Source organism: Biomphalaria glabrata, chromosome 1 (assembly GCF_947242115.1).
Source record: "Biomphalaria glabrata chromosome 1, xgBioGlab47.1, whole genome shotgun sequence".
Classification (NCBI taxonomy): domain Eukaryota; kingdom Metazoa; phylum Mollusca; class Gastropoda; family Planorbidae; genus Biomphalaria; species Biomphalaria glabrata.
In genome coordinates this window covers 83,507,792-83,533,675 of record NC_074711.1, presented here as the reverse complement: position 1 = coordinate 83,533,675, position 25,884 = coordinate 83,507,792, and the positions used below count along the sequence as shown (strand labels likewise).

General features: G+C 33.4%; 1 protein-coding gene across 8 annotated transcripts in view; it reads left to right on the top strand.

The window, feature by feature from the left end:
• LOC106054580 (A-kinase anchor protein 9-like) overlaps window positions 1-25,884 on the top strand; it is an 82,879-nt gene that overhangs the window by 54,773 nt on the left and 2,222 nt on the right. For 4 of the 8 annotated variants that reach the window (XM_056018209.1, XM_056018210.1, XM_056018213.1 and 1 more), the window contains 35 exons: window positions 2,779-2,823; window positions 3,586-3,818; window positions 4,126-4,245; window positions 4,571-4,690; window positions 5,392-5,646; window positions 6,144-6,329; window positions 6,431-6,568; window positions 7,057-7,233; window positions 7,316-7,480; window positions 7,657-7,686; window positions 9,055-9,219; window positions 9,460-9,615; window positions 9,749-9,868; window positions 9,977-10,099; window positions 10,730-10,843; window positions 12,181-13,182; window positions 13,494-13,803; window positions 14,270-14,442; window positions 14,577-14,700; window positions 14,842-14,927; window positions 15,235-15,441; window positions 16,058-16,219; window positions 16,349-16,544; window positions 16,652-16,874; window positions 17,748-17,768; window positions 19,241-19,391; window positions 20,303-20,487; window positions 20,592-20,721; window positions 21,867-22,001; window positions 22,499-22,642; window positions 23,053-23,259; window positions 23,908-24,057; window positions 24,416-24,616; window positions 25,394-25,632; window positions 25,722-25,804. In XM_056018209.1, coding sequence (XP_055874184.1) covers window positions 2,779-2,823; window positions 3,586-3,818; window positions 4,126-4,245; window positions 4,571-4,690; window positions 5,392-5,646; window positions 6,144-6,329; window positions 6,431-6,568; window positions 7,057-7,233; window positions 7,316-7,480; window positions 7,657-7,686; window positions 9,055-9,219; window positions 9,460-9,615; window positions 9,749-9,868; window positions 9,977-10,099; window positions 10,730-10,843; window positions 12,181-13,182; window positions 13,494-13,803; window positions 14,270-14,442; window positions 14,577-14,700; window positions 14,842-14,927; window positions 15,235-15,441; window positions 16,058-16,219; window positions 16,349-16,544; window positions 16,652-16,874; window positions 17,748-17,768; window positions 19,241-19,391; window positions 20,303-20,487; window positions 20,592-20,721; window positions 21,867-22,001; window positions 22,499-22,642; window positions 23,053-23,259; window positions 23,908-24,057; window positions 24,416-24,616; window positions 25,394-25,632; window positions 25,722-25,804 — 6,276 coding nt within the window. The remainder of the gene's footprint in view (window positions 1-2,778; window positions 2,824-3,585; window positions 3,819-4,125; window positions 4,246-4,570; window positions 4,691-5,391; window positions 5,647-6,143; window positions 6,330-6,430; window positions 6,569-7,056; window positions 7,234-7,315; window positions 7,481-7,656; window positions 7,687-9,054; window positions 9,220-9,459; window positions 9,616-9,748; window positions 9,869-9,976; window positions 10,100-10,729; window positions 10,844-12,180; window positions 13,183-13,493; window positions 13,804-14,269; window positions 14,443-14,576; window positions 14,701-14,841; window positions 14,928-15,234; window positions 15,442-16,057; window positions 16,220-16,348; window positions 16,545-16,651; window positions 16,875-17,747; window positions 17,769-19,240; window positions 19,392-20,302; window positions 20,488-20,591; window positions 20,722-21,866; window positions 22,002-22,498; window positions 22,643-23,052; window positions 23,260-23,907; window positions 24,058-24,415; window positions 24,617-25,393; window positions 25,633-25,721; window positions 25,805-25,884) is intronic. The other 4 variants (XM_056018211.1, XM_056018208.1, XM_056018212.1 and 1 more) reach the window with 4 other exon arrangements.

The following is a 25,884-nucleotide window of genomic DNA, read 5'->3' as shown; positions in this document are numbered from 1 at the left end:
CTTTCATATTTTCCTGATTTCAGTAGAGAGCTTTCTGTGCGTTATTATCATAAATTTACTTCTAAAACTATCTTGAATATTTTATTAGTTAGTTGTATTAGCATTTAATCTTTTCAGATCAATTTTTGAATGCTGAATTGTGCATCGTTGGGCTGAATTGTGCATTGTTCCGCTAGATACACTTAACTAGATTTTTTGGTTTTAATTATTTTTTTATTATTTTATGTGTGTTTATATTTATCTATTTATACATTATATCTTTTCTTTCTTTTTAACAACAAGAACCAAGCATTTTGCATATTTAAATATTAAATTACAAAGTTTTTGTTTGACTTTGGAAAGCAAATTATTTATTCTTGCATTGTATAAAAATAGTTGGTGCAAAGCCTCCATTCCTTTCAGTTGTACAAATGTTGTTAATAAATTCAGGGTCAATAAATATCAATAGCATTCAAAGGATTCTCTTCAATTCTTTAGAACTGTTTGTCCTATTGTAAAACAATACTAGGCTCATATTTATATTATGGTGGTACACAAAATAATACACATATCAGTATTAAAACCAATTTATATGACTTCTAGCATCCTTCAGTCACTGGAAACCAATATCCTATCTCATTATCCAATATTTTCAATTAATTTTACTTTTACATTATTGTGAAAACTTCCGCTCATAATTTAAAAACTTTTTATTCTAGATTTGAAAAGCTATATAAATTTGATATATTTTGTGTGTGTGTAGTAGTATAAAGCAATCCAGCTATTATTTCAAATAGTATAACGAAAAATAAATATAATTAAATATATAAAATCTTACCATCATAAATGGTTCTAAATGTCTGGTATTTATCAGTGAAGTTCCAGGTCTAGCACTAATCATTTTATAAAGCTTTTTCAGTTCCCACTTTTGGTAAATTGATCTTGGCATAAATATTTTGTCAAAGGTAAGATATTCTTGGGGAAGACTCTGTTTTTTGTTTCTAAAATGGGAATCTGCTTAGAGGATTCATTGTTCATAACCTTCCACCCAAATCTCTTCCCTTTCCTTTTAACCAATTTTTTATTTACATTATTCTGTTACTATAATGTTATTAGAAGATATTTGTTTTAAATTTTGTTTAAAAATATTTTTTTTAATGTATTGGATAATAATTTCAAATAGTATTTTTTTTAAAGATGTAAAATACAATCTGGCAACTCTTATTTTATTTATATTTATTCAAAGTTTTTGAAGTTTAAAAAAAGTTTTAAATTATACAATATAACTATTACTTTTTCTTATGGTTCCTTAACAAGTCCCACACTTACATTGAGGAAGCAAAAAACTAATCAAAATATCCTGCATGATCTAGCTTAGTGGTTCCCAAAGTTTTGAAATGTATATTTTTGTGAATCAAGGGGCAGAAGATCCTTTGTTATGACTTTATGCCATTATAATTTCTTATTTAAAAAATGGCATTAAATAGATTTGTATTGCCTAGATGCCATAGTGATATTAACTCTTTCTCTCCATAATTATTTTTTTACGTTTGGACCCAATTCTTCATTTTTGCTCATTACTTTTTCACTACCCTGTTATGATCAATAGCTTTGCCGTTCGTTTTCGGAAAATATTTTATTTGGTATAAAATTAAAGGGGAATGCATGCTCTTTTTATAGAACACAAAATAAAGTTTATAAAATCAAAAATTTAATTAATTTAATGAGGTTAAATCAACAATGGAATTGTCAATTAGGAGAGAAAGAGTTTAAGGGTATTATAACTTTGGAAATCACTGAATAAGCTTCTTACTAGAAAAAAAAATTCCAACTTTTCTAAAATAGTCCCTGATTGAATCCTGACAAGATTATCCCTCATCTTTATTCAGAACATCTCAAAGCATCAACTGTTCAACTATTTCTTACAAGCTAATTGACATTAGTGTATATTATCTAAGCAAAATCTAGCATTAAAGTGCTATTTTCAGAATGCATAAAATGTACTCTACGCTAAACTATCTCTATTTCGGCAGTGACAATGTGATGTCATGTTTTGTTAGAACTTGATAAGGTGGAGGTTTTGCACAACTTGAAACTGTGCATGCACATATTATTTATAGCTCTTTGATTGTTTGTGTTCAGTTCATTATTTCAATGCCACTGTCTTGCCCATTCTGTTATCATACTTATAGCCCATAGCTATACTTTACATGTAGCAGTTTTTTTTTGCCCATTCTGTTGTCACACTTAATGCCAGTAGCTGTACTACACATTTACCCAATATGAAACAGGAATCTGTAGGTTTCATTTGAAATGGATGCATGCTTGGCTTTCAGACACATTTTGGTTTGCTTAGCAAGAACTATATCTCTTTGAATCTCTCATGGCAGACTTTTTAGCTTTCAATATTTAGATAAATATATAAATAAATAAATAACACGTACAAAGTATTAACTACTTTGGATTATCCTAATTAATACCTTTGTATAAAGTTGACACTTCTATCATTGAAATGTTTAATATTTACATTTATTTGTAGTTGTAGTCTAGAATGTAATATGCCTTGTCTGTTTTAGTTTTTTTGTTTGTTTTGTTTTTTTACTATTATAACTGGATATTAGCTTATTGTCTTTGCATAAATATTACTATTTACTTCTTAGTTACTGTTTTAGAAAACTCTCTCTCTGCCAGTTAATGTTACTTTAGTATTTGGTATTGGCTTAGCATGTCGTCTTTGTGCTCTCATTGTCGTGATTCTCTTTAGTTTGAGCATGTTTTTATTTTTTATTTTGTGCACAGTGGATGAGTCTCGTAGTGTGCAGGATTCTGGAGAAGGTAATCCAGGTTGGTGTTGATACACATAGCATGTTTGCCTTTAGTTCTTGCCTCCCTTTTAACTTGAGCTTTAATTGTGAATCTTATGCTCCATTGCCTCCTCCATCACACTGATTAGCACTGTTATGTCTCTTTGTCAGAGCCACAGATAAGTTTTTAGGGAGTCAGTATAGGTTACTTAATCAATTTCTGCCCATAAAGTGTAAAAATAACATTTGTTGACAGGGTTTGTGGTGGATTGTAGCTCCAGACATGTAATCCAGCTTCTAGGTGTATTACTTAGCACTGACTCAAATCTTGAATAAAGCTCAAACAAACAAAATACATTTGATTATTATTTATACTCACAGCCTTCAATCTCAGTGTATAAACACAAGTGAAATGACAAGATTATGAAGGACTTAGAAGTTAACTCACTTCAAATAGACTTCTCTTTCCATTGGGCCCTATCTCTCATTTCTCTGCCATTCACCACTTGTTATCCATTCATCTGTACCAATCTTACTAAAAGTAACACCAGACACTATGAACTCACACAACATTGTATCTCAACAACATGGGTCTGTTTATATTGAGCAAATTACAAAAGCTATGCTATAACTACTTACACATTACATTAAAGCTTAAGTGATGTTTTAAAAAAAAAAATCTAAATGTTTTTAGCTGCTCTATGTAGTTCTAAACTCTTGCTTCCATTTTTGTCAAAATGTTTTTATTTCTAGTTAGTTACAGTTCTTAAGATTAGTATTAACTTGTTGCATGGTTTGCTAGCCCTTCTAGGTGAGATAACTAGTTTGACCAAGGATAAACGTGAGCTAGCCAATCAGTTACAACAACAGCTGGACCTGACGCATAAGCGTCTGCTGGAGCTTGAGACCCATTCTGAGGAATTGGAGCGTCAGCACGATGCCGCCCTGGAGGAAAAACTTCGTGAAATAGAGGACCTCAGGCTGCAGTTAGAAAGTGTTGAACGCCAGCTGAAAGCCAGCAAATCTTTTGTAGATGTAAGTAAAGTAGAGTAGTTCCCCTTTCATATCTTGAGACCTATAGTAGATGTAAGACTTCAACCAAATCTGAGTTTGAGATCTATAGCAGATGTAAGACTTACACCAAATCTGAGTTTGAGATCTATAGTAGATGTAGGACTTACACCAAATCTGAGTTTGAGATTTATAGTAGTTGTAAGACTTACACCAAATCTGAGTTTACATTTTTTTGTTGTTGGCTAAAGATTTTTTTCACCCTTTTAAGTTTTTACTCCAATAGTCACAGTTTAATAAAAGTAAACACGTTGCTAACTCTTTGCACTAGGAACAAATCTCAGAGAGGGAGCAAGAGAGAGAAGAGCACCAAAGGGAAATAGAGAAACTGCAAGAAATATTAGAAGCTAAAGAAAGACAACTAAATGCTCATCAGAGACTTGAGATAGAGGTGAGTTATATATTTCAAGCTTGGTAAGTGAGATTGAATCTAGTACATTCTTAAATGCTTTGACAGAGAAATTATAATAAAAAAATAATAAATATTTAATTCAATGCTCATGTCACTGGGATCAAGTAGTGGACATTTATTAAAGTTTGCTAATAAAAAACAGGTAATAACAAACTATGAAAGTTTATCTGAAACAGTCTTGTTATTTGTTTTCAGTTATCTTTTTATCTTCCTGTAACTCACTCACTCAACTTCCTTTAACTCACTAACTTATAATTTTTGTTACCTGTATATATTTAACAACTGATATAAAAATCTGTATCAGATTGCTGACTTAACAGAACAGCTTCAGTCTCGAATGGCCAGCCAGGGAGCCATGCATCAACATATCTTAGACTTACAGAAAGCTTTACAAGATAAAGAACTAAGTGCTCATGATTTAAAGGTGAGATCCTTCTTATGTTGTTGTGTTTGTGTTGTCTGTCTGCCTTTTACTTTCATATGTGGAAAACAAACAAAAAATTAAGAAAAATACTTTGAAAATCTGTTTCATTATGTATATCATGATTGACAGAGGTGCTAAAAAGTGATTTTGTTTTTAAAAAGCTTAGTGGAAATTTTTTAAAATTATTAAACATACACATGTAGATAAACTCGAGGAGTAACAAGTTCCGACTTGAATGCAATGCTCACTTCTAGAATTAGTATACTGACACTCTTGAAAAAAAACAACACTGGAACATGGCAAAGAATCAAAACTTAATAATTAAATTATTCAAATGAGTTGAACTCATTTTAAAGGATGAACTGTAGTTCTTTTGAATTCAATCATACAGTATTATCAAATGAAATAACTAAAGTAATAGGTATGTTAAACTACTTTTATACTGACTCCAAAATCAACTTGTCTTCGTTTTTAAATGTATGTATAGCTTCTGAAAATAGTTATGGGATATTCCTGAGCTATTGAACTCTAGAAAATAAGTACTAAAAAGCAAATATTTTATTCATGAAACTTGTATTTTGATCTTTTTATATATCTTATCTTGTTGGTGTTTGTCACAAATATAGTTTTTGAAAACATGAATGTGTTTCTTCTTGTCATGGCTCTGTTTACAAGCTTAATTCTTGTATTAATGAAACCAGGTTTGGGTGGCACAACTAGAGAAAGAGTTGGATCAAAAAGGGGATGTCGAGGAGCAGCTCAAGATGAAAATATCTCGGCTAGAGCAGCAGCTGACCAACAAGAGAGATGACAGCATACTGGACAGTGCAGAGTCCAGTCTGAGGGACACAGACAAAGAGAGAACCCCACCACTGTTCCTGTCACCAGTGCATACAGAGAGACAGTCTTCAGTTTCCCTTGAGGAAGAGCTGCGCAGGTGCCAAGAGTTTGAACAGGTTAGCAGACAGTTTTAAAAATACATTTGGACAAAACTTGGCTGAGTGGCATAAACTGATTTGCTACCAGGGGGGGGGGGGGGGTCTCAAGTTTAAATCCAGAGCTGAGTTGTGGGTTTGCTGAGAGCCAGCAGGGAGACCTGCAAAGTCCCCATCCCCCTCATTTGTCCACACTAGAAATTGGATCATAGCGCACAGAGCATGAATAGAGTGCTATACAAAAGTAATTTTAAAAAAATAGGTTTTTATATTCTGTAAACAAATACTCGATTTGTTTCAAGTCTGCTTATTGTCAAGTTCTAAGAATAGATCGACAAGATTTCAAATTATATTTTAATTGATTTTCTTTGTGTGGGATTCATACAGCATGAGTGGATTTCAGTGTTAAAGATTATATAAAAAACAAGTCCATCAGAATAGGAAATTGGCTGTTTGGACACCACACATATTATAAATAATAATATGATTGAATCTAAAGTTCAACGTGTCCTCTCCAGGAAATGGTCCATGAAAATAAAGCTTTGAAAGAACAAGTCCAAGTCCAGCTGCTGCAGATCTCTGGGCTGAGAAATCAGTTAGATGAGCTTAGGCAATATAGTGGGATGGAAGCTGACTCTGACTCGAGTCACTTGAGGATCAAACTTCAAGCTGCCAGAGATGCAGTAGAAAAACTGGAAGAAAAGGTTTTTATTTTGATTGATCATATTTGTATCATATATATATATGATTTTAAAATATATATATATATATTCACACACAAAATATATTTTCCCTTATTTAACAGTTAAGTGAATCACAGAACAGAGTTGAATCATTAGAGAACATGCTAAGAATTAAAACAGAAGAGTCTGATCAGATACGTGTGAAGGTTACCAAAATTCTGGACATGGGAGATGCAGTTGAGGAGAATGAGCATTTAAAGGTAACATTTTTTTTTATTGAACATGTACAAAATAAAAGTAGCATAAATGGGCACAACATGACAACATGTACCTTAGCTTAAAATAAATTAGCACTCATTGATCATTGTGCAGATCAAGCATATAGTGATTTTAACATAAATTTTGAATACACTTTAGGAACCTTAAAAATGTATAATTAATTTAAACTTTAAAAAAAATATTGTTTTTATTTAGTATATGTAAAAGTACTCCTTTCAGACTTTGTGATCTCTAGGGCATATGATGTAAAGGTCATCTTTTTCTATGGCTGATGGTTAATGCGGGTGTCATGGGTCAGCACAATGCCCAACTTCCTTTAGACTTGGATGGACTCCAATGCATCATTAACATTCTAAAATTAAAAAACCCAGGCCTCATCTAGATTGGAACCCAAGTGTCTTACCACCCATCCACCACGTCCTCTTAGTATGTATGCAAAAAGTAAAGCATTTGTTTTGCCTCCTACTAGAGTCAACTTGAAGAGCTACAAAACCAAGTGTCCCACTTATCCAGCATTACTTCACTGTCCAGCCTGCCCCCAGAACTATTGGATGAGAAGAATACAGAAATACAAGAGTTGAAAGACAAGCTGACAACACTAGAAAAAGAGCTCTCACTTAGCCAGGAAGAAGTTTTGCTTCAAAAGGTATTGTAGCTAATAACTCATCACATGAAATGTAGACCAGTAACTTAAGCCTGGGATAACCATAGTTCTGTTTCAATTCCAGGAGAAAATGTGTGATCTTCAAGCTAGACTGAAAGAGAAAGACGAAGAAATAAATGATCTTCAAGATAATATTGCAAGCATCAGGCGTGGGGAACCATTTTTAGACATGTCCCTGCCGATGAATGAAGAGGCCAATAATTTACTTAATATTTCTATGACTGGTAGAGTAAGTTCCCTTTTTTTATTCTATGCTATTTTGCTTTTCCCTTAGGTATATGAATGTAGTGCTACATTTTGTTGGAAGTCTTGACTAAGCTATTGATGTTTAGATGTAGCTTAAAATTAAATGCTTACATGTCATTTGTAGAATTTTCTTCACAATGTGACTTGTTTTTTGTCCAGACTTGTAAAACTGTGACAGAAAATGAATGGGTTAGTTGTCATATCACCTACATTTATTTTGAGGCTTCTCTTTTAAAAACCTCATTATAACCCTTACATCTATTAATCACTACAAAACTAACCATTAGTTAATTCATTCAGAACACATTTATTTTAAATTTCTTTTATATTAATATTATAACCTTTCCTATAAATAAATTGCAGAACTCGTTAAAATTTTGGAGCTGACGTATTAAGAGCACAAATTGTTAAATTTCTTCTTTCTTTCTCAAAACACATTAACCCTTTTTTTTGTAAGGTTGATATAAAAACAGCAAAAATTTTACAATGATAATTTTTTTTTGTGTAAAGCACAAATTTATCTAATGATATCTGGGATAAAATTCAGTATTATCATAATAGGCTCATTAGCACTTGTTCCTATTACATTTTTGTTACTTAGGATGATGGTACCATTGGTGGTTGTATTTATACTGTGTAATTTCTTCACTCTCTTTCTATATTCAGAAATAAAAACAATATATGTATAATCTGTCCCTTGTATTATTTAGGAGTTAAAAAAAAAGAACTTAGAATTTTGTGTTATTTCTAAACTACAAGGTGTTTCAACATTACATAATACCTTATGATGAAATTGAGTTGTTAAAGAAATTACTTTGAAAAATTCATTGCATACTTTTAAGTTTAAACACCTTAGCCTAAACAAATTCCAATCCAGAAATACCCTGCAACTTTTCACCTTTCTACTTCATGGCCAGATTTTGCTTGGCATTCTCTTTACCTGGATTTAAGGATTTAATTTTTTTTTTCTCTGCATGACAGGTGTTTATTGTATATTTGATTTTAATAAAAATAGCCCAAAAGTTTTTCAGTTGTTGAACTGTTTCATTCTTAAAATAGTAGATTGTAATATGAATTTTTATGGTTTAACATTACATTTTTCATTACATTATTCATTCTCTACAATGGAAAAAAATATGACTGCATGTATCATAAAGCACTAAATTAATAGATTTAGTCATGTTCCTATTTAAGTATTAACCCAATTAAATCTTTGTTTTAATGTAATTTTAAATGTATTAAACTGGTAAACATCTGTTAATATATTTTGAACACGAAAACTATCTTGTTTTAAATCTGTTTTTACCATCCATCAACTAATTTCTTTAAATAAAAAAAGAATAATTAATTAAATAAAATATGCTACTTTGATCTAATTTAGATAGCTTAAAAATATTATTATATATTATCATAATAACATTTATTTGTTTCTTTTCCTACAAGTATTGTTTTTAAGTTTTTCATGCATAAGTTACCAGGTTACAAAGAATTATGAAGACATATGCGCTTGTAAATGATACTTAGTGAACAAAAATGACTCTTGCTTGTTTTGTTCAGGCAAGTATGCATCAAGAGTTTGAAGAGACTATACTGAACAAAGAGGCCGAGCTTTGTACATTGAACGAAAAACTGGTGCAGGCTACTCAGGAGCTGGACACGAAGAACCAGGAGTTAGAGAACTTAAAACAGACTCTCTCTGAACTGCAATCTGACAAGGATAAAGTTAGTTTCATTTCTTTGTAGTGTTTTACAAAATTAATTAAGCAGTGTTACCTAATGTATAGACATTGAATTTGAAACAATATTGAGGACAAGTACTAATCATCATCACATGTATAATAGTGGCAAATATTTACTGATTTTATTTTATAAAATGTTTAAAGATTTTTTTGAGAAAACTCCTAAGAAACAAAATTTAGCACATAATATAGTCATTATATCAACTAATTTCTGTTACTACAGTTGGCACGCTTGGAGGAAGATGTTGAACACAAAGATTCTGAACTCTACAGTTTGACATTGAACAGTGAAGAGATGAAACAAACAATCCAGGAACACATTGAAACTATAGAGATTCTGGAACAGGAGATACAGAAATGGGAGAAGCAGTTATCGGATGTAAATACATTGAACATTTTGGCAAACATTTTGTTCCTTTAAGAAGTTATTATGTAGTTGTATTGCTTGTTTTTTAAAAATGGTTTATTGAGATCTAGACATTTTTTGTATCTTTATTTTTTTGTTTGTTTAGGTTGTGGAAGAAAGAGACAAACTTCATTCTGAAATGGCAGAGAAAGATGGCAAGCTGGATCAGTTTCAGATTCAGATAGAAAACTACCAGCAAGAAATAGCCAGTCTGACCAACTTTCAGGTAAATTATCTTACCTTGAAACCTCAAAAAGTTCTCAGTTAATTTAGGTAATTGAAGACTGATTCAATTTGATGTCCTCTAATGTCTAGACTTTTGTTATGTTACCAGCATGAGCTTCAGAAAGACTTTGACACAGTTCAGTCCATGCTGGAAGACAAAGAAAAAGAAGTGGAAGCTCTGACCCAGGAGCTGACTGACAATAAGGGTCAGGCAGAGACTCTGGAGACACTGGTGAGTCTAATCACTTTGTGGTCCACATCAACAAGGGAGTGGTTGACTAATTTAGATTAACAATGGCTTAATCTAGTGATTCCCAAAATATGGCCCTCACACCTTATCCTACTTTGACGCAGTGTTAACTGTCCTCTTTAAACACTTGTCCATAATGCTTAAAAAGGTACAATGGATAAGTTCCATTGCACTTGAAGATTGTTTGTGATGATGGGGCTCGTGACACATATGTTGGAACGTTGTATGACCTCGGGGTGGAAAAAAGGTTTGGCACCATTGAAAAGTTTAACAGCTCAGACTATGGTTCTCAAGGAATCTGTCAAAGAAACTATTGAAAGGCTTCTGAGAAAACATGTACATTGTGTTAATCTGAGAATAGTTGTGTGTGCTGCCTGGTTATAGGCTTTAACATTCAAATCTTATCTGTCTTTATAAATAATATTCATCAAATGAAACAAAATTTATCAAGGTATGAAGTCATTAGTTATTCAATCCAAAAAGCATGTTTTGTATTGAAGTCCTTTTGAAATAGTGTTGACATTTTGTTTTATTTATGTGAATGTCATTTGTTTGGGGCTTGCCAGTCATTGCCACCTAGGTACTTAGTTGAAGCTGAATGTTTTGTCTTAGCTCCATCTAGAGAGAGCTGTGGCAGCACTGCAGAAAGAGGTCAGGGAGAAGCACAATGTCATAGAAGAAAAGGAGGAACTCATCTGTGAGCTGCAGGACAAACTGGAAGAAATGGTAGAGTTCTCTGCTCCTGGCTTGCTCTCTCATTGACCATTGAATCTCTTCATATTTCTGTTTTGTCTTGATTTTCGGATTTTGTGCTTTTCTGTTTAAACTACAGACTTCACAATTCTTTTTTTTTTTTTACATTTTTGTATAATTTTTTAACAAGTTTTCTTTTCTGTAATGTTTAAAAATAACAGTGAAAACATAACCTTACTTAACAGCATGCTAGAAAATAAATTGAAATAAATAAATGATAAATGACACAAGTTTTACTTAGAAAAATGTTAATTTAGTCTCTAGTTAGTTATTGTACTCCTATTAAATGAAAGCATGCAACATAATTATCTGACCTATATATATATATTTCTTCCTCTCTGTACATAGTAGGCCAATAAGACATAGCATGTTGTACAAATGAGCTCTAATTGCTTGCACCAGCTCTTCCACTCCTCACCCTTCTCTGAGCATGTGAAGAGGTGATCTAAGTGCTCTTGTGTGCCTCCCAATTATGTTTGCACTGCTTTCCATTGCATCCCTGAAATCTATATTATAATGTCCTATTGTCGCCAGAAACTGTTCATTTTAAATAATTGCCAACCCCATAATAGAAACTGCATATAATGTACATTTATTCTTAGTTCTTTATCTTACTTTATAATAGTATTCCTTTTGTACATTGTATGCTCTTCTTCTATTATCTTAGATTGATACAGAAAATATCCTTTTTTTTCCATTATTTGCTTGTCAAAAAAAAAAAAGTAATGAATCGAATTTTACAAAAGGGGTTGATGTAATGAAGAAATTATTCTATTAAGTCCATTTATCATATCGCCATTTTACTTTGTACTGTCCTAATGTGTTTGCTAATGCTACTGGTTAAAATAATTCATTTCTTTTGTAGCATGATTGATTGTTGACAAAACGTTTGAGAATGTGGATAATTTTCTAAAACCATATTTAGATTTCATTTACTTGAATTTTTTAAAATTCTAATGAAAATTTTTTTTCTAGTTTATTACATTAATTTAAGATTCAAGAAAATAGTTTCTAGTAAGATTTTTGTTTTTAAATGAATTAATTTTTATTTAATTTTCTGTGGGTAGTTTCTTTAAATTGTTTTTTTTTAAATTGTGATTGAAAATTGTTTCTAATTCTTAACAGAGCTGACTGACTAATTAACCATTTACTAACCTTGTACTTTTTTATTCTTAGTATTTTAACTTATCGTTACTGTCAAATAGATTGTAATTCTATGATTGCATGCAATGTAATTATTTATACAAAAATAAATTTGCTTGGTTCATAAATTTTTAAAATGTTAGAATTTTTTTATTTTTTTTTCTCAGGCTGAGAATAAAAAGGATGAGTTGACAAAATTAAAACAACAGTTCACAGAGACACAAGAAGAACTCAAGATAAAACAGACAGCCCTCCTAGACATGCAAGCAGACAGAGAAAAACTGTTGTCATCACAAGAGGAGTTAAACAGCCTCCAGAAGAATTTAGAAGACAAAGAAACTATGATTGAAGAGCTGGAAAGTCAGCTGCGACTGCGTCAGTCACGCATTCTTGATCTTGAAGGAGAACTAGAATCTCTAAAAGAAGAAATGAGAAAGGAGTTAAAAGAGAAAGATGAAGTGATAGACAGACTAGAAAACAGAATTGTCACTGAAGAAGTAACACTTGCAGAAGATAATCCTTTAGTTAGTACTGTACATTCCAATGGTCTTATGGATGAGAACAACTCTGCTCTAGAAGATGTATCCTACCATAGGGCAGCACTGTCCATTAGAGAGATAGAGGAGAAACTGGTGCAGAGTTGCCAGGATCTAAGTGAGAGGGACAAAGAGATTGAGACACTGCAGGCAGAAATTCAATCACTCCAACAGGGAGCTACCGATGTCCAGCAGCTGGAACTGAAAGTGAAAGAACTACAAGGGCTTCTTCAAGAACAAGAAGAAACATCACAGCTTCAAATGACTGAACACCAGAAGGTTATCTTTAAGCTGCAAAGAGAGTTGGCTGATCTCAAGGCAGCCACTGAAAGCCAGCCGCGGCAAGAAGCTAGAATATCTCGTTCTGCCGTCTTCTCTTCCCTGTCCTCATCGCTGGATGAAGAGGGCCAGGGTGCGGTGGGCATGACCAGGTGGGACTCTGAGCCAGCAGGACTGGCACAGGGCAGTAGAGAGAGCATCTATCTGAGACTAAACATGACAGAGGCAGCCAGGGTGACCAGACAACAGCAGAGGGAACTACACCAGAAGAATTATGAGCTAGAAAACCTCAGACAAAACTTAGAAAGATGGCTGAAAATAAAAGATGAATGTGTATCAGACATTGTTGTTAAGGTAATTATAGTTAATTATATTAAAAGTGTTATAGCTATTTATATAAAATCTGAACTAATTTTGTTATAAGAACTATCTTTCCAAAATATCTTTTTTTTTTTCTTATTTCAAGTTTGTTAAATATGTATATATTCACAATAAATATCTTCATGATTTTAAACTAAACATGTACATTTTTAAAAAATTCTTTTTGTAAGTTTTAGCTTTTCCTTTTTTTTGGTTTTGAGGGGGTTTGGGTAAATGATGGATGGTGTTGAGAAGCTATTTATCACTTTAAAAGATTTAAATTTGAATTGATTTTTTTTTTCTAGGAAAAGGAAACCATTATTGTAAACCTTCGGTCTGAGATTGAAACAATTAGACAAGAAATCAGTGAAAAAGAAGAGATGGTAACTTCACTGAGAGCAGAAATAGAAAACCTGCGAACTCATCACACTGAAGAGTTAGCTAAGAGAGATCATCAAATCACTCAACTTCAGGAAGAAATTTACCTTGTCAAGTCTGTCAAGACTCACACAGACTCCAGCAAGTCTCACACAGACTCCAGCAAGCAGTCCTTGTCTCCAGAAACCAAACAGTCTATCTCACATTTGAAGCTACAACTGCGTAAGGCACATGCAGGTAGGCCAGGCTCCATCCTTTTGTTTACATCACATTCAGTCGCATAGTCGAACAAAAATGTTGCCTATTAGCATCCATAGCTGTTGTTAAGGGCGCGGTGTTGATTCTTTGAAATATAACTAGTGTAGATCTACATCTGACTGGAAGTAACACTGAACTTAAACTACTTCAGTAACACCCTCGAAAGGCTGAAACAATCAAAATATGTAGTCGACGCTGATGTTGGTCTACAAATATATTTAATAATCACGAAGGGAATCGTCCGATGTCAGCTATGTCCGTAAATCTGTATATCTATTCTACTGCTCTACACGAAGCGTCTTCTTTGTAGCGTCACTTAGAGCGTTCTTGTTTTTTAAAGATCTGTCACGTCACTTGTCGCTAAGTAAAACTTTCCCTTATTCCCGAAACAAATAACTAAATCCTAATCCTGTCATAACACTGTTTCTGTTTGTACATTTTGCAGCTCTTGAAGAGATGCAAGGGACTCGAATGATGAGTGAAGATGTTGATGAAGACAGTGAAGATGTTGCTGCGCAAAAGGTCAAACTGAAATTGAAAGTGGATAAACTCAGAGAAATGTTGAAATCTAAAGAGGATGAGTTTACATTGTTTAAAACAACTGTACAGATTGAACAGGCAAGTCTTAAAATTATCAAAATCCATTTCATATTTAGTACCAATTTAAATAATGTTGAGGTTTTTACTCACGGCTAAATTATTTCAAATGAAATTCTAAATGAACAGTACTAAAGTGAATATTGTTTTCAAAGGATGAAGTTTTGAAGAGATCCCTTGAAGAACAAAAGCAAAGATTAGAAGAACATCACAAACAAGAGCTTCATGAGTTGATGTTGGAGTATGAAGAGCAAATGGAAGTCAAGGAAGACAAATCTGGTTGGTTTAGTTTTCATTCTAAACACTGTTACCTAATTTCTCCTTCAGGAGCTTTTTTTTTTTTAATATACCTATTTCTTAACTTTTGTATCCCTTTGATTTATTATTATATTAAATGAAGAGATGTACTCTACCACATAGATGATGAAGACAAGGAAACTGACAGGAAATCAACTTCTGAAAGTGTAACATGGACAGCAGACGACACAATGCCAGAAAGATTACAGGTAGTTCTATACCACTAAACAAACACAAAATGATTTCCCTTCAAGACACCGTAGAGTTTATCTCTTGTGTGTTTTATTGAGGGTGTTACATGGCCAAAACATTGCAAAAGTTCATTCACAAACTTTCTAATAGTTTATAGTAGAATGTCCCCTTCCGTACTTTAAAAAGCCTTTTTTTTTTCACTAGAATTTCATTCCAAAAGGCAGCTATGTATCAAGCCCAACTTAATCTTGTAGTATGATCATAAACACATTTAGTGAACTCAGCTTGTAACAATTTTATTTGATGCTCTTTTCTTTGTTTTAGGTTTTACTAATGCAGCTGAATGAGCTAGGGGAACATTTCTTGAGTGTCTCTGACCTGCGCTATCTTCAGCAGTACTTATCACCTCTCAGGCTCAACCAAACAGCTCAAGCTGATTCTGTTAGAATACAAAACCTTCAGGAATTTGATGAGACAGTTGAAGCAATGAGAAAACTATTTAGAAGTGTGGAAGCCTTGGTTGATTCACAGGTAATTAGTGATACTTTAGTGGCTGGGACTTCTTTTCAAAAAGAACAATCTGCAAAAAGTATAAAAGATTTAACACTTTAAGAACATCTTATTTTATTAATTTATATTTTTATCATTACAAAGACATTTAGTGTAGGCTGGGTGTTTCTTAAATTACCACCTGAACAAAATAAACTCCACACAACTACCCCTTAGCAGACATTGCGCCCACCCCTTTGAAACCGTAAACCATATCCTCTTTGAATGCCCCTCCCAAATCCACCTTAGGCAGACCCTACTTCCACTACAGCCCAACATAACCAACACCCTGTACTGCAGTGCTGAACAACTAAGAAAACAGCACACTTTTTTTCCTTGGCACAGTCTGCAAAAGAGCTCACAGCTCAGCAGCAATAAAGCTGGCTAGAAGAAGAAGAAGAATCATTACAAAGACAAGTCACCCATTGCATAATAGACTTACAGACTTCAATTATTTTTTTTTTTGAATAATATATTGTGATGTAAAATGCTCAGCTAGTTTTGTTCAGCATATTGTAGTTTACATACATATATATTCAAAAGTTACAGCTAACTAAATGGAAAAGGTGCTAAGTATACACAATGTACATTTTATTAGGCAACAGAAACATCTCAAGACTGGAGAGCTGAAGTCCTTTTGGCTCTAAGTGATGTCTACATGAAGGAAAAAGATCTGATTACTGCAGAAATATATGAAGCCAATGCATCACATTCTGAAATGGACATTTTAACAAAACTGGAGACTCGTTTACAACATCTGGTTAGAGTTTTTGTTGGTTACAATTTTTATTGAGTGCCATAAAAAAAAAGTCATTCAGAACTATTAGTTTTGTGTTTGCAACAATCTTGATTGATATTTTTTGAATAAATGTTCCATGTCTATTTCAAGGCTGATGTACATGAAAGCAGCATGGATATTATGATACAGGCTGACCGGAGGTCACTTGTGTCCGAGCTGGACAACCTGAAACGTGAACTTCTTGAAACAAAACTTCAACTCCAGAATGTCAAGGATGAACTAGGTCATCAAGTTTCTCATTTAGAAGAAAACAAATCCAAACTTGAATGGAAGCTACAGAGGCAAGGTAATGTGTGACTTCAGAGTGTCATTACTATGTTGATATGACACTTAAGAGATTTGACTAACTTATTGCTCTAAGTTCTGTTTTTAATGTTTTCTTTCTTTTTCCAGTTCAAATGCTAGAATGTAAGATACAGCAAGAAGTAGTCATCCAAGATGATCTAAAGAAATCTCTCAAATCTGAGCGTCAGCGCTTGTCTGAGCTGACCCTACAGAGCACTCATGACAAGTCTAACCTGCTGGAATTACAATCTGAACTGTCTTCTGCTCAGATTCAGTTATCTAAAGCAAGGGACAGTCTCCAAAGGGAACAACATAGGTTTTCATCTATTACGTAAGTTGCATGCCATTGTCTTTTTAATTTTATTGTCAAGCACCAGTTCAGTTTTTAATTTTAAAAAAAAATAAACGTTTCTTGGGATGAAGAAATAAGAATATTTTAAAACTTGAAAAAATAAATCACAATAAGCTTCCAAAGTGTCTTCATGTCTTTCTGTAGGAAATTAAGTTAATTCACACACTGGCATCTTGCATATATTGGAGAATTTAAAACTATCTACATTTCATTCTTTGCGTCAAAGCATTTGGAACATTGCTCAAACACTCGTTTCAAGCCTTAATTGAATATATAGTTCAGTGTATGACAGGTCATAGTCCCGGTGGCTCGACTGGTTCAGTCCAAACTGCAACTCATAGTGCTGCAGTAAGAAATTGGAAATCTTGTAATATCTTATTTATGCCTTACCCTGGCTTACAGAATTCTGATTTCACAGGTAGGGGAAGCCACCAGCTCTTGACTTTTATGGAAACATGTAGACATTAAGCGCCACCACAGGGTTTTTATCCAAGGCCAAACAGGAGTTGGATGATAAAGGAAAAATAAACAATCTCTTCGGACAAAGATTGAAGAAGAAATGCGAATGTTTGGTTTGTTTGGATGGAATCATTGTAAATTCTTGAAGTTTCTTCCTATTTAGCACTTTGTATTTCTTGCTAAGTTAATTCTTACATTGGCTTCTTGTATTCAGTCGAACATTTAAAGCTACCTTCATTTCATTCCTGAGACGGAGCATTGCGCACTTTCATTTGGCATATCAAACATAACATCACAATTTCATTATCTTGCCTTGACTGATCTGTTTGCCCCATTTATTACTTGACTGATTGATCTGTTTGCCACATGTATTACTTGACTTCATTCTGACAGGATGGGATGGAGTGAGACCTTGTAAGTTTTTACTTCCCATTGTGAACTCTGAGCTTTCAGCAGCATCTTGAGTCCTGTTGACATTAGTTACTTAAACCATCTTTTCAATTTGAACTAAAGACATTTTAATACAACTTAATTATAACAGATATTCTTTTAAGAACTGATTGTTCTAATGTTTAGTATTAGTTAAGTGAACATTCTTTCGACACTGTAGACCAATTATAATAATTACTTGTTCATTTAGTTTGTCTTGTAGATTTTTATTTAATCTTACTTTAAAATCCTTATAGTTAAATTATTTCAGAGTAAAAAATAACACTCTAGGACTTTCATGTTTTTGTGGACATTCATTTTGTTAAATCCTGGCCCATTTTAACATTGAATATAAGATAACAGAATATAGTAAATAGTTAGCAGTCACTTTCAGCATGGCATGCTTCAAATTCCTGTTAAGTGTGAATCTTATCTGCATATATAGGTGGAGGGTTGATGATAATATTTACAAGTTTTAATATCATTAACAGTAGATATGTTCTGATTGAGTGCTTAGATTGAGAGCCCTAAACTATCGTGCTAGCATTGATACTGTAATCAAACTCCTCTATGTAGTACATTCATTTCCTAGTAAATATTTTAGTTTGATTGAATTGGTTTGGAATAAATACAAATCTTTAGAAAGAATACAAATGAACACATTATTAATGATCTTAATCATACGAATTTAATTTTTGTTGTACAATATGAACATACTGTTGAACTATTTTGAGTGTCTAGAGTATTAAGGGATTAGTCTGCTAGTTCTACCATCTTTCCCTTAATCCACAAGGCTGAAACAAAGTCCTTGTCCTGGTTGAGTCCATTTCATGCCAGATTTAATATAAAGCTTTTATATTCCCTGCCTGATTCTTTCCTTGATTACCATCTCCAACTTTTTCAGATTTGTACATTTTATTTTGTATGTTCTATCTTCACCCCCCCCCCCTTTCCCTTTTTGTTTCTAAAGTATATGTATTATTCTTTCACCTAACATGTTTCTAGTTGGTGTTTGACTCAAGAAATAAAAAAATTGTCTTTTAAGTTTTTTGAATAGTTACAGCAAAAAATTTTTAATGATGGTTGTTGGTTATTATTCTTTGTATTCATTGCTTGGTGTTTTTGTGGTGGCACTATTTTGTATTCTTATGAGTTGTGTTGGAGTGGTGTTTGCTTATAGATTTTTTTATCAGATACATTTGTAAAAAAATTATATTAAATAGTCTAGCACAAAACTGTGTGTCCAGTGAATTTCATTACCCTATATACACAACATTAACAATATTTGTTATACTGTCTCATCCTAATACTTCTTTGTCCACTGATATTGAATCAGTGAATATTTCCTTTTGCTGCTGTTTTGAATTGCTAATATTTGTCAATGAAATTCAGTTTAAAAAGACTGTAAAACATTTGCATCATGTACTATGGTTATGCAGTGTAACTATTTTCTACAGAGATGCTTTGGAAGAAGAGAAAGCCAAGAATGTGAGATTATCTGAACTACTAGAGGCCACCAAGAAAACTTTAGAATTATTGCGTGAGGAAATGTCCGAGTCTGACATAGAGCGACAGAAAAAGAGCCAATCCGAAGATAATTATATACAGGTAGCACAATTCATTGTAATTATATACAGGTAGCACAATTCATTGTAATTATATACAGGTAGCACAATTCATTGTAATTATATACAGGTAGCACAATTCATTGTAATTATATACAGGTAGCACAATTCATTGCTCAAATTTGCTAATGTTTTTGGTTTAAAAACAAAAAAAGCTTTTTTTTTTTTTTGTTTTGTTACCAAGCTTTTTTATTTTAAAGCTTGCCTATAGTTGAGTGTTTAAGTTATCCTTAGAGACTTACTGGAGATGAGTTTTATTATTTGTTCTAAAGTTATTAAAGTAATCATGTTTTGAAATGTTATGGTTTGAGATATATGATGAAAACATTGACAAAAATAAGACAGGATGAAAATGTAATGTATTTATTGAGAATGTTTGAAGGTGTTTAGAAATAATTTTGATTTCATATTTAAACTCACCAATTCTTTCGAAGATTATTTGTTTCTTTCAATCACCTTGAGACGCTGTTGTGTCATGCATTGTGTTTAAACTACTCAAAGTGCAAGTTCTCCTTTCCTTACCAGAGTTCCAGTGTTTTCTCTTGAACTTGACATTTGTGTTTAATGTGACATTCATCATCAACCTCATTAAAAACTTTGCTTCATCTTGGAGAGCACTTTTCATGTGACTTTTTAGCTCTATTCTTGAGAGATATTCCTGTCCACATACAAAGTAAAGGTGACATATGCTTTGGTGATTGAGGAATCATCCATTAATTTTGTTTTGCTCACATTTCTTCATTTCTTAGAACCTTTTCACTGTCCCTTGTTTTCTTTGTCACAGTCTCAAACCACATGGTGCAGTCCTGGGTTATGTTTTACCAGTAGTCAACATCCATGTGTGTGTCACCAATGTAAATATTTATTTTTCAATTTGTAATGGCAAATTTCTAGAAGCTGCAGGAGGAACTTCTCAAAGAAAGACAAAGGTGCTATCAGTTTTCACAAGCAGAAGATGAAGCCAGGAGAGAGCTGAGTGAGGTGGTCAACGAAAATACATCTCTGCAGAAAAGGTTGTCCAACCTACAGAAAGAGTTAGAAGTCCAGCAGGAGAAATTACATAACGAGCAAATGGAAAGGTAACTATTGGCTTTACATTTTAATAGTAATACTGATCATAGCTGTTTGTCTAGCATTCAATAACTGAACCATTTATACTTCCTTATTTGTTAACTCTGAACAGGGAGTCAAACTCACAAATGGTTTTAAACTTGAAAGAAATTCTGGCCTCTGAGAGAGATCATCACAGAATTGTTTTAGAAAAAGAGAGAACTCAGTCATTGGATTTAAAGAAAGAGATAGAAACTATGAAAGTAAGACTGGAATGTTTTCTCACTTTGGTTTAATGAATAACTCTTGTAATGTGGGTATTGTCCCCTTTTATTTTAAGCTCAATCTCAAACTATGAAAGTAAATGTAATTTTTCTGTAGTGTTTAGTGAATTTATTTCCAATAGGCTATTGACTTCAGTTTGAATGTTGCTTGATCTAGGAATTTTTGCTTTAGAGTTAACTAAATGCAGCACATAACCCTTCTTTTGGTTAGCCTTTCCCATACATTCCCATATTGGGTAGACCACCATATACAATCTTTTGCTTTTTTTTTTCTTGTTTTAAAAAATAGTTTTTATGCATTTGCATTCATTTTGTATATTTAAAAACAACAACAACAAAAAGACACGCTTTGGGAAGACTTTCAGAGGCAACAATTACATATCTATCAAGATAATACCTCTCATCCTACAAGTGCTTTTAAAAATGGTTTTTATTTATGTGCATAAAATATGCTTGGTTACTTTAAAAAGCAAATGAGTGCAGTTTTATAGAACTAAAAATACTCTACTCTCTGAGGCCCCTAACAAATCAATCCATATTTGTTTCTACATTAAGAATGTATTCAATGTGATAACAAGGAAATATACAATAGATTTTTGTTTAATATTATTGGGAAGCGTGGTTGAGAGGCCAAGTACGCTTGAATTTGGCTTGGCTTGGCTACCTAGAAGGGGGCTCGAGGTTCGACACCCAACTCTGGCAGAGTTGTGTTTACTGAGCGCCTAAAGGCAGCACGGAAAACTAACTCCTAGATAGCCACTCCCCCTCGCTGGTCCACAAAAGAGATTGGGCCAAAAGCGCTCTGAGCATGCTATATGCATGAAAGTAGCGCTATATAAAAGCTATAATAATAATTTCTTCTCTAAAACCTTATATGTAATTTTGTTAGACTGTATAATGACTAAATATCACCAAATAAATTTTTTTTCTTCTTTGTCTAATGATGTTTGCCTTGATACATTCAACTCATTAATGTCACATTCCCAAGCTGATTCATTAACTAAATGATGTGCTAATCACTGACTAACACTAATTGCTTTTTTTTTGTCTGGCAACAAATTTAATTTTTAAGAATAGGTCTTTATAGGACACATATTAAAATCATTATATTTTCTCTTTTTCAGTCTCAATATCAACAGCTTGAGATTTCTTCTGACCAAACAGATGGAGTTAATGGCTTTAAGTCTTCTGACAATGAAGACAGATCTGCCCAGTTGAAACTAGTTGAGACTGACAGGGAAAGACTTCGGGTCAAAGTGGTAAGTGTTCAACTTTTATGATTGTTTGTTTTTTACTACCTTTTAATTGGCTTTTTACAATCTGAAAAATGGCCATTTCCTCCACCACCGAAGCAAAAGCCACCTTAACCTGCGCTTTTTGTGGACGGGAGTGTCTCTCCAAAATAGGGCCCCACAGCCACATGAGGAAGTGTGCTCTGAGATGAACCATAGTCGTTCTACGACTGATGGAGGCTAATAATTGGCTTTTGAGTTTGTTAGTTTATCATAGTACAGTCATCTCTCGCTACTCTGTGGCTCATCTTTCGCTTTGCACAATAATAGCATTACAGACTTGTGGTTTTTTTTATCCTAGTATGGCATACCAATCTATTATGTATAGTACTTACCCTTGACTTCACATTTGACAAAGTTTGGCCTTGATCAAATGTAGCCAGGTTGTTTTCTCATTCCTTATTTGAACAAGGCTTTAACTTAAGATTTTGTATTCACTAAAGAATTTCTTTTTTTTTTTCTAGAACAATCTAGAACATGAGCTTGAAAGGATCCAAAGTAAAATGGAAGAACTTGAGACAGAGTTAGAACAAGCGAGAAGGACAAGAGAAACTCTTCATCACACACAGTTGCATACTGTCGCTCATTCCAATGGTGCTATCTATAGTGTAAGCTTTCAATAGTTGTTTTTTTATTATCCTGATGAATATTTTATTACTTAATTAGACTTAGATCCTCCCGCAACTTACAATGCATTGAGCGGCAAGCTGTCTCCATAAAGATCTGTCACAGGCAATGTCTGAAGCCTCTTCCCATCTGGTGTCCACTGCTCTGAGGTCCTCCATGAAAGTGTTGCGCCAAGTTATAAGTTAGCATATTCCTCTTATTGGCCTCCATGCTATTGCAATTTTTGATATGCATAATGCATTCTCTTGCTGGATATGTCCTAAGCTTTTTGGGAGTTGTGTTTTTTAGGTAATTTTAGAATTTATTGTTTAATGCTAGAAAGCACATTAAAGCACAGAGATCACTTGTACTAGTCATTTTCTGAAACATTGAAGTTCTTTTATCCTTGTAGACGCTGGCCAATGATAACCTGGAAGAAAGACTAGGTGAGTGCTGTTCTAAGCTTCAGTCTGTTGCCCAGCAACTAGACAATATGACTTTGACTTCCCACCAGCACAAAGGAGTGTTTGTCCAGAACCAGAACACCTTAGTCTCTGTTGTGTCACAGCTGAAACAGTTGGAAGGTGAAATCAAAGAAAGGGGGACAACTATTTCAGAGGTTAGTTTCTTGTCAAAACTTTCTTAAACTATTTCATGTTTGTTTGGGTTATTCTTTTTTTTTTACAGAAGTAGCAGTACACAGATTTGTGAAGGACATAAAAGTGAACTATTAATATTGTTGATTTAATTTTTATATAGGGAAAATTTGAATCATGTTCTGACTGAGCGTTTTATATCAATTTAATCCCCATTGTACGCTCTGTCCTGGGGATGATCTTCAACTACTTAATTTTGTTTTACAATCAATGAGCTTTTTATTTCCTTCACAATAGTTAAGTGTTGCAGCGCAATTCATTTTTGTCTTTTATTAGTGACTAAAGCCATTTTACAGCATATGTGCTGTAAGCTTTATAATTATCTTAACAACATTAAAGCTAGAGTAATCTAGTCTCTAGGTGAGATGTTGACTTGAGCAAGTATCCAGGTCACTGTTTTACTATAAGTTGACTTATTTCCAACAATCTCCTTTTACTTAGAAGCCTACATGAATTGTAACTACAATGAACATGTTATTTATTGGTTAAACCTTGAAATATAAGCCTAGTTATTAAATAAAGACCAACTTGTTTGTTTTTGTCAAAGAAAATATTGTTAGCTAAGATGAGCTTGGTAACCAGTTGTTAATGTCAAATGATTGTATCCCTAGAATGGATCCAGCACAGAACAAGTGAACAGACTACTGGAACACAATCAACAGCTGGCAGAACATGTTAGGCAACTGAAGACTGAGAAGAAAGAATTGGTCAGTTCTCTACAAGACATTAAGACCAAGATGCAAGACACCAGACATAAACAGGTTGGGGTTGTTTTATAGTTCACTGAAACACTTCTCCTGTCAATTTGTATACATAGACATAAAAACTTTATTTTTGTTGTTGATGTTTTTAACAACTCATTGAGCAAGCGTCATACCAAATAGTTTCCAATGCTTCCCATTAATTTATTATATATATATAATTTTGTTTAAATTTGGATATTTTTTAAAATTAACTTCATGGAGAGATTAACTTTCTACGGTGAATACAGGCTAAATCAATTGTGTAACCAAATCTTTACTGCAAATTGTTTGTGCCTTTTAAAGTTTTTTAATGTATTGAGTTTCTTTTACAAATCTTTTTTCCACTTCTTATCAAAATGTGCTATTGCAATTGAAGATGCAGCTACCTCAGTATTTGTCAGACACTGCCAGTGAAGACGGGGGTGCAGTCTATGACAGAACTGTATGGGCCAGTGAGAGACTTGGGTTACAGATGGCGCTAGATTCAGCGGAACATGAAATCCAAAGACTCAGGACTGAAATTCAACAGTTTCGTGCCAAGATCCATTCTGATGCCACACATGCTGATGTTGATAAGGTAATAGCTTAGCTACACCTCAGCCTATGGTCATGTGTTGTATAAAAAAAAAGGTCATTGTAATAGTAATATAACACATTCTTTTAATGTTTGGTTTAGAAACAGTTGATCTAATGACCTCTAGGTCTTGAAAGGGACATTTTTTTTAAATATTTGCAATTAGCTTATTTTCAAGTAATCCATAATGATAATCATACATTGTATCCATATATATTTTTCTCTGTTGTACTAATCTTCAGTCATAAACATTCATTATAAATATGTGGTGGGTTTGTCACAGAAGAAATAAATGATGAAGACAACTGGTTGGCCGATCAGATGTTTTTTGTACAATGCAGCCATATGAAAAGACATGGTGTAGAACAAGGCACAAACAGAGAGTGGAGACGAACTAGGTCCATTGACAAGAGATGCCAGTATAATGGACAGCGTCCACGTTGTTTTGCCTTTTTATGCGCTGACACAAGACGCCATCTAGGGCAAAAAGGTCATGTGGATATCGGGGTGGCCGGTGTGGCGTGAACAAGTATCCACCCAACTATATATATATATATATATTAGACACTCGTTCTTAAGAAAATGATTTAAAAATCTTGACCTAAGTAGTCAAACCAAGTTTCTTAACAGTATACACCTTATTATTTATTTATGTGATCATAGTGTTACTGTGTAAACCATTTAAAAAAGAAATGTTATGTGGTTTTCATGACTTTAAACAGATACTATAGGAGTGCGTTTCTATTACAAAAATGTTTTTCGATTTCTTTTGGTACTTAGACCAGCAGACTGTATGGCAAGTACTTGCGAGCTGAAAGTTTCAGGAAAGCTTTGATCTACCAGAAGAAATATCTATTGTTGTTATTGGGTGGCTATAGGGACACTGAGCAGGAGACTCTGATTATATTAGCTTCCATGGGAGGATTTCCACATCCTCTTGGCAGCTCTTACAGGAGAAAACGCTCCAAGGCATTTACAACATTTAGATCTGCTGGGAGGGTCATTATAGCTATTTCAAGGTAGGAGATTTTGACATTAGACTAGACTATTGTAGCTTTGTAGTTTTATTGTCATCAGGAAATTGATTTAATATAAAATTTACTAACAGAATGAAATACATGGTGAGAAAGTGGAAAAGAGCAACAAGAGTAGGTTCCCCTGTGATGGCTGGTCAAATACCATCACACATTTGTAAGTGGATTTTTTTAAACTGTCTGGTATACTTTGTTAATTTTCACAAATTTTTTAAAGAGATCAATGTATGTTGTTAC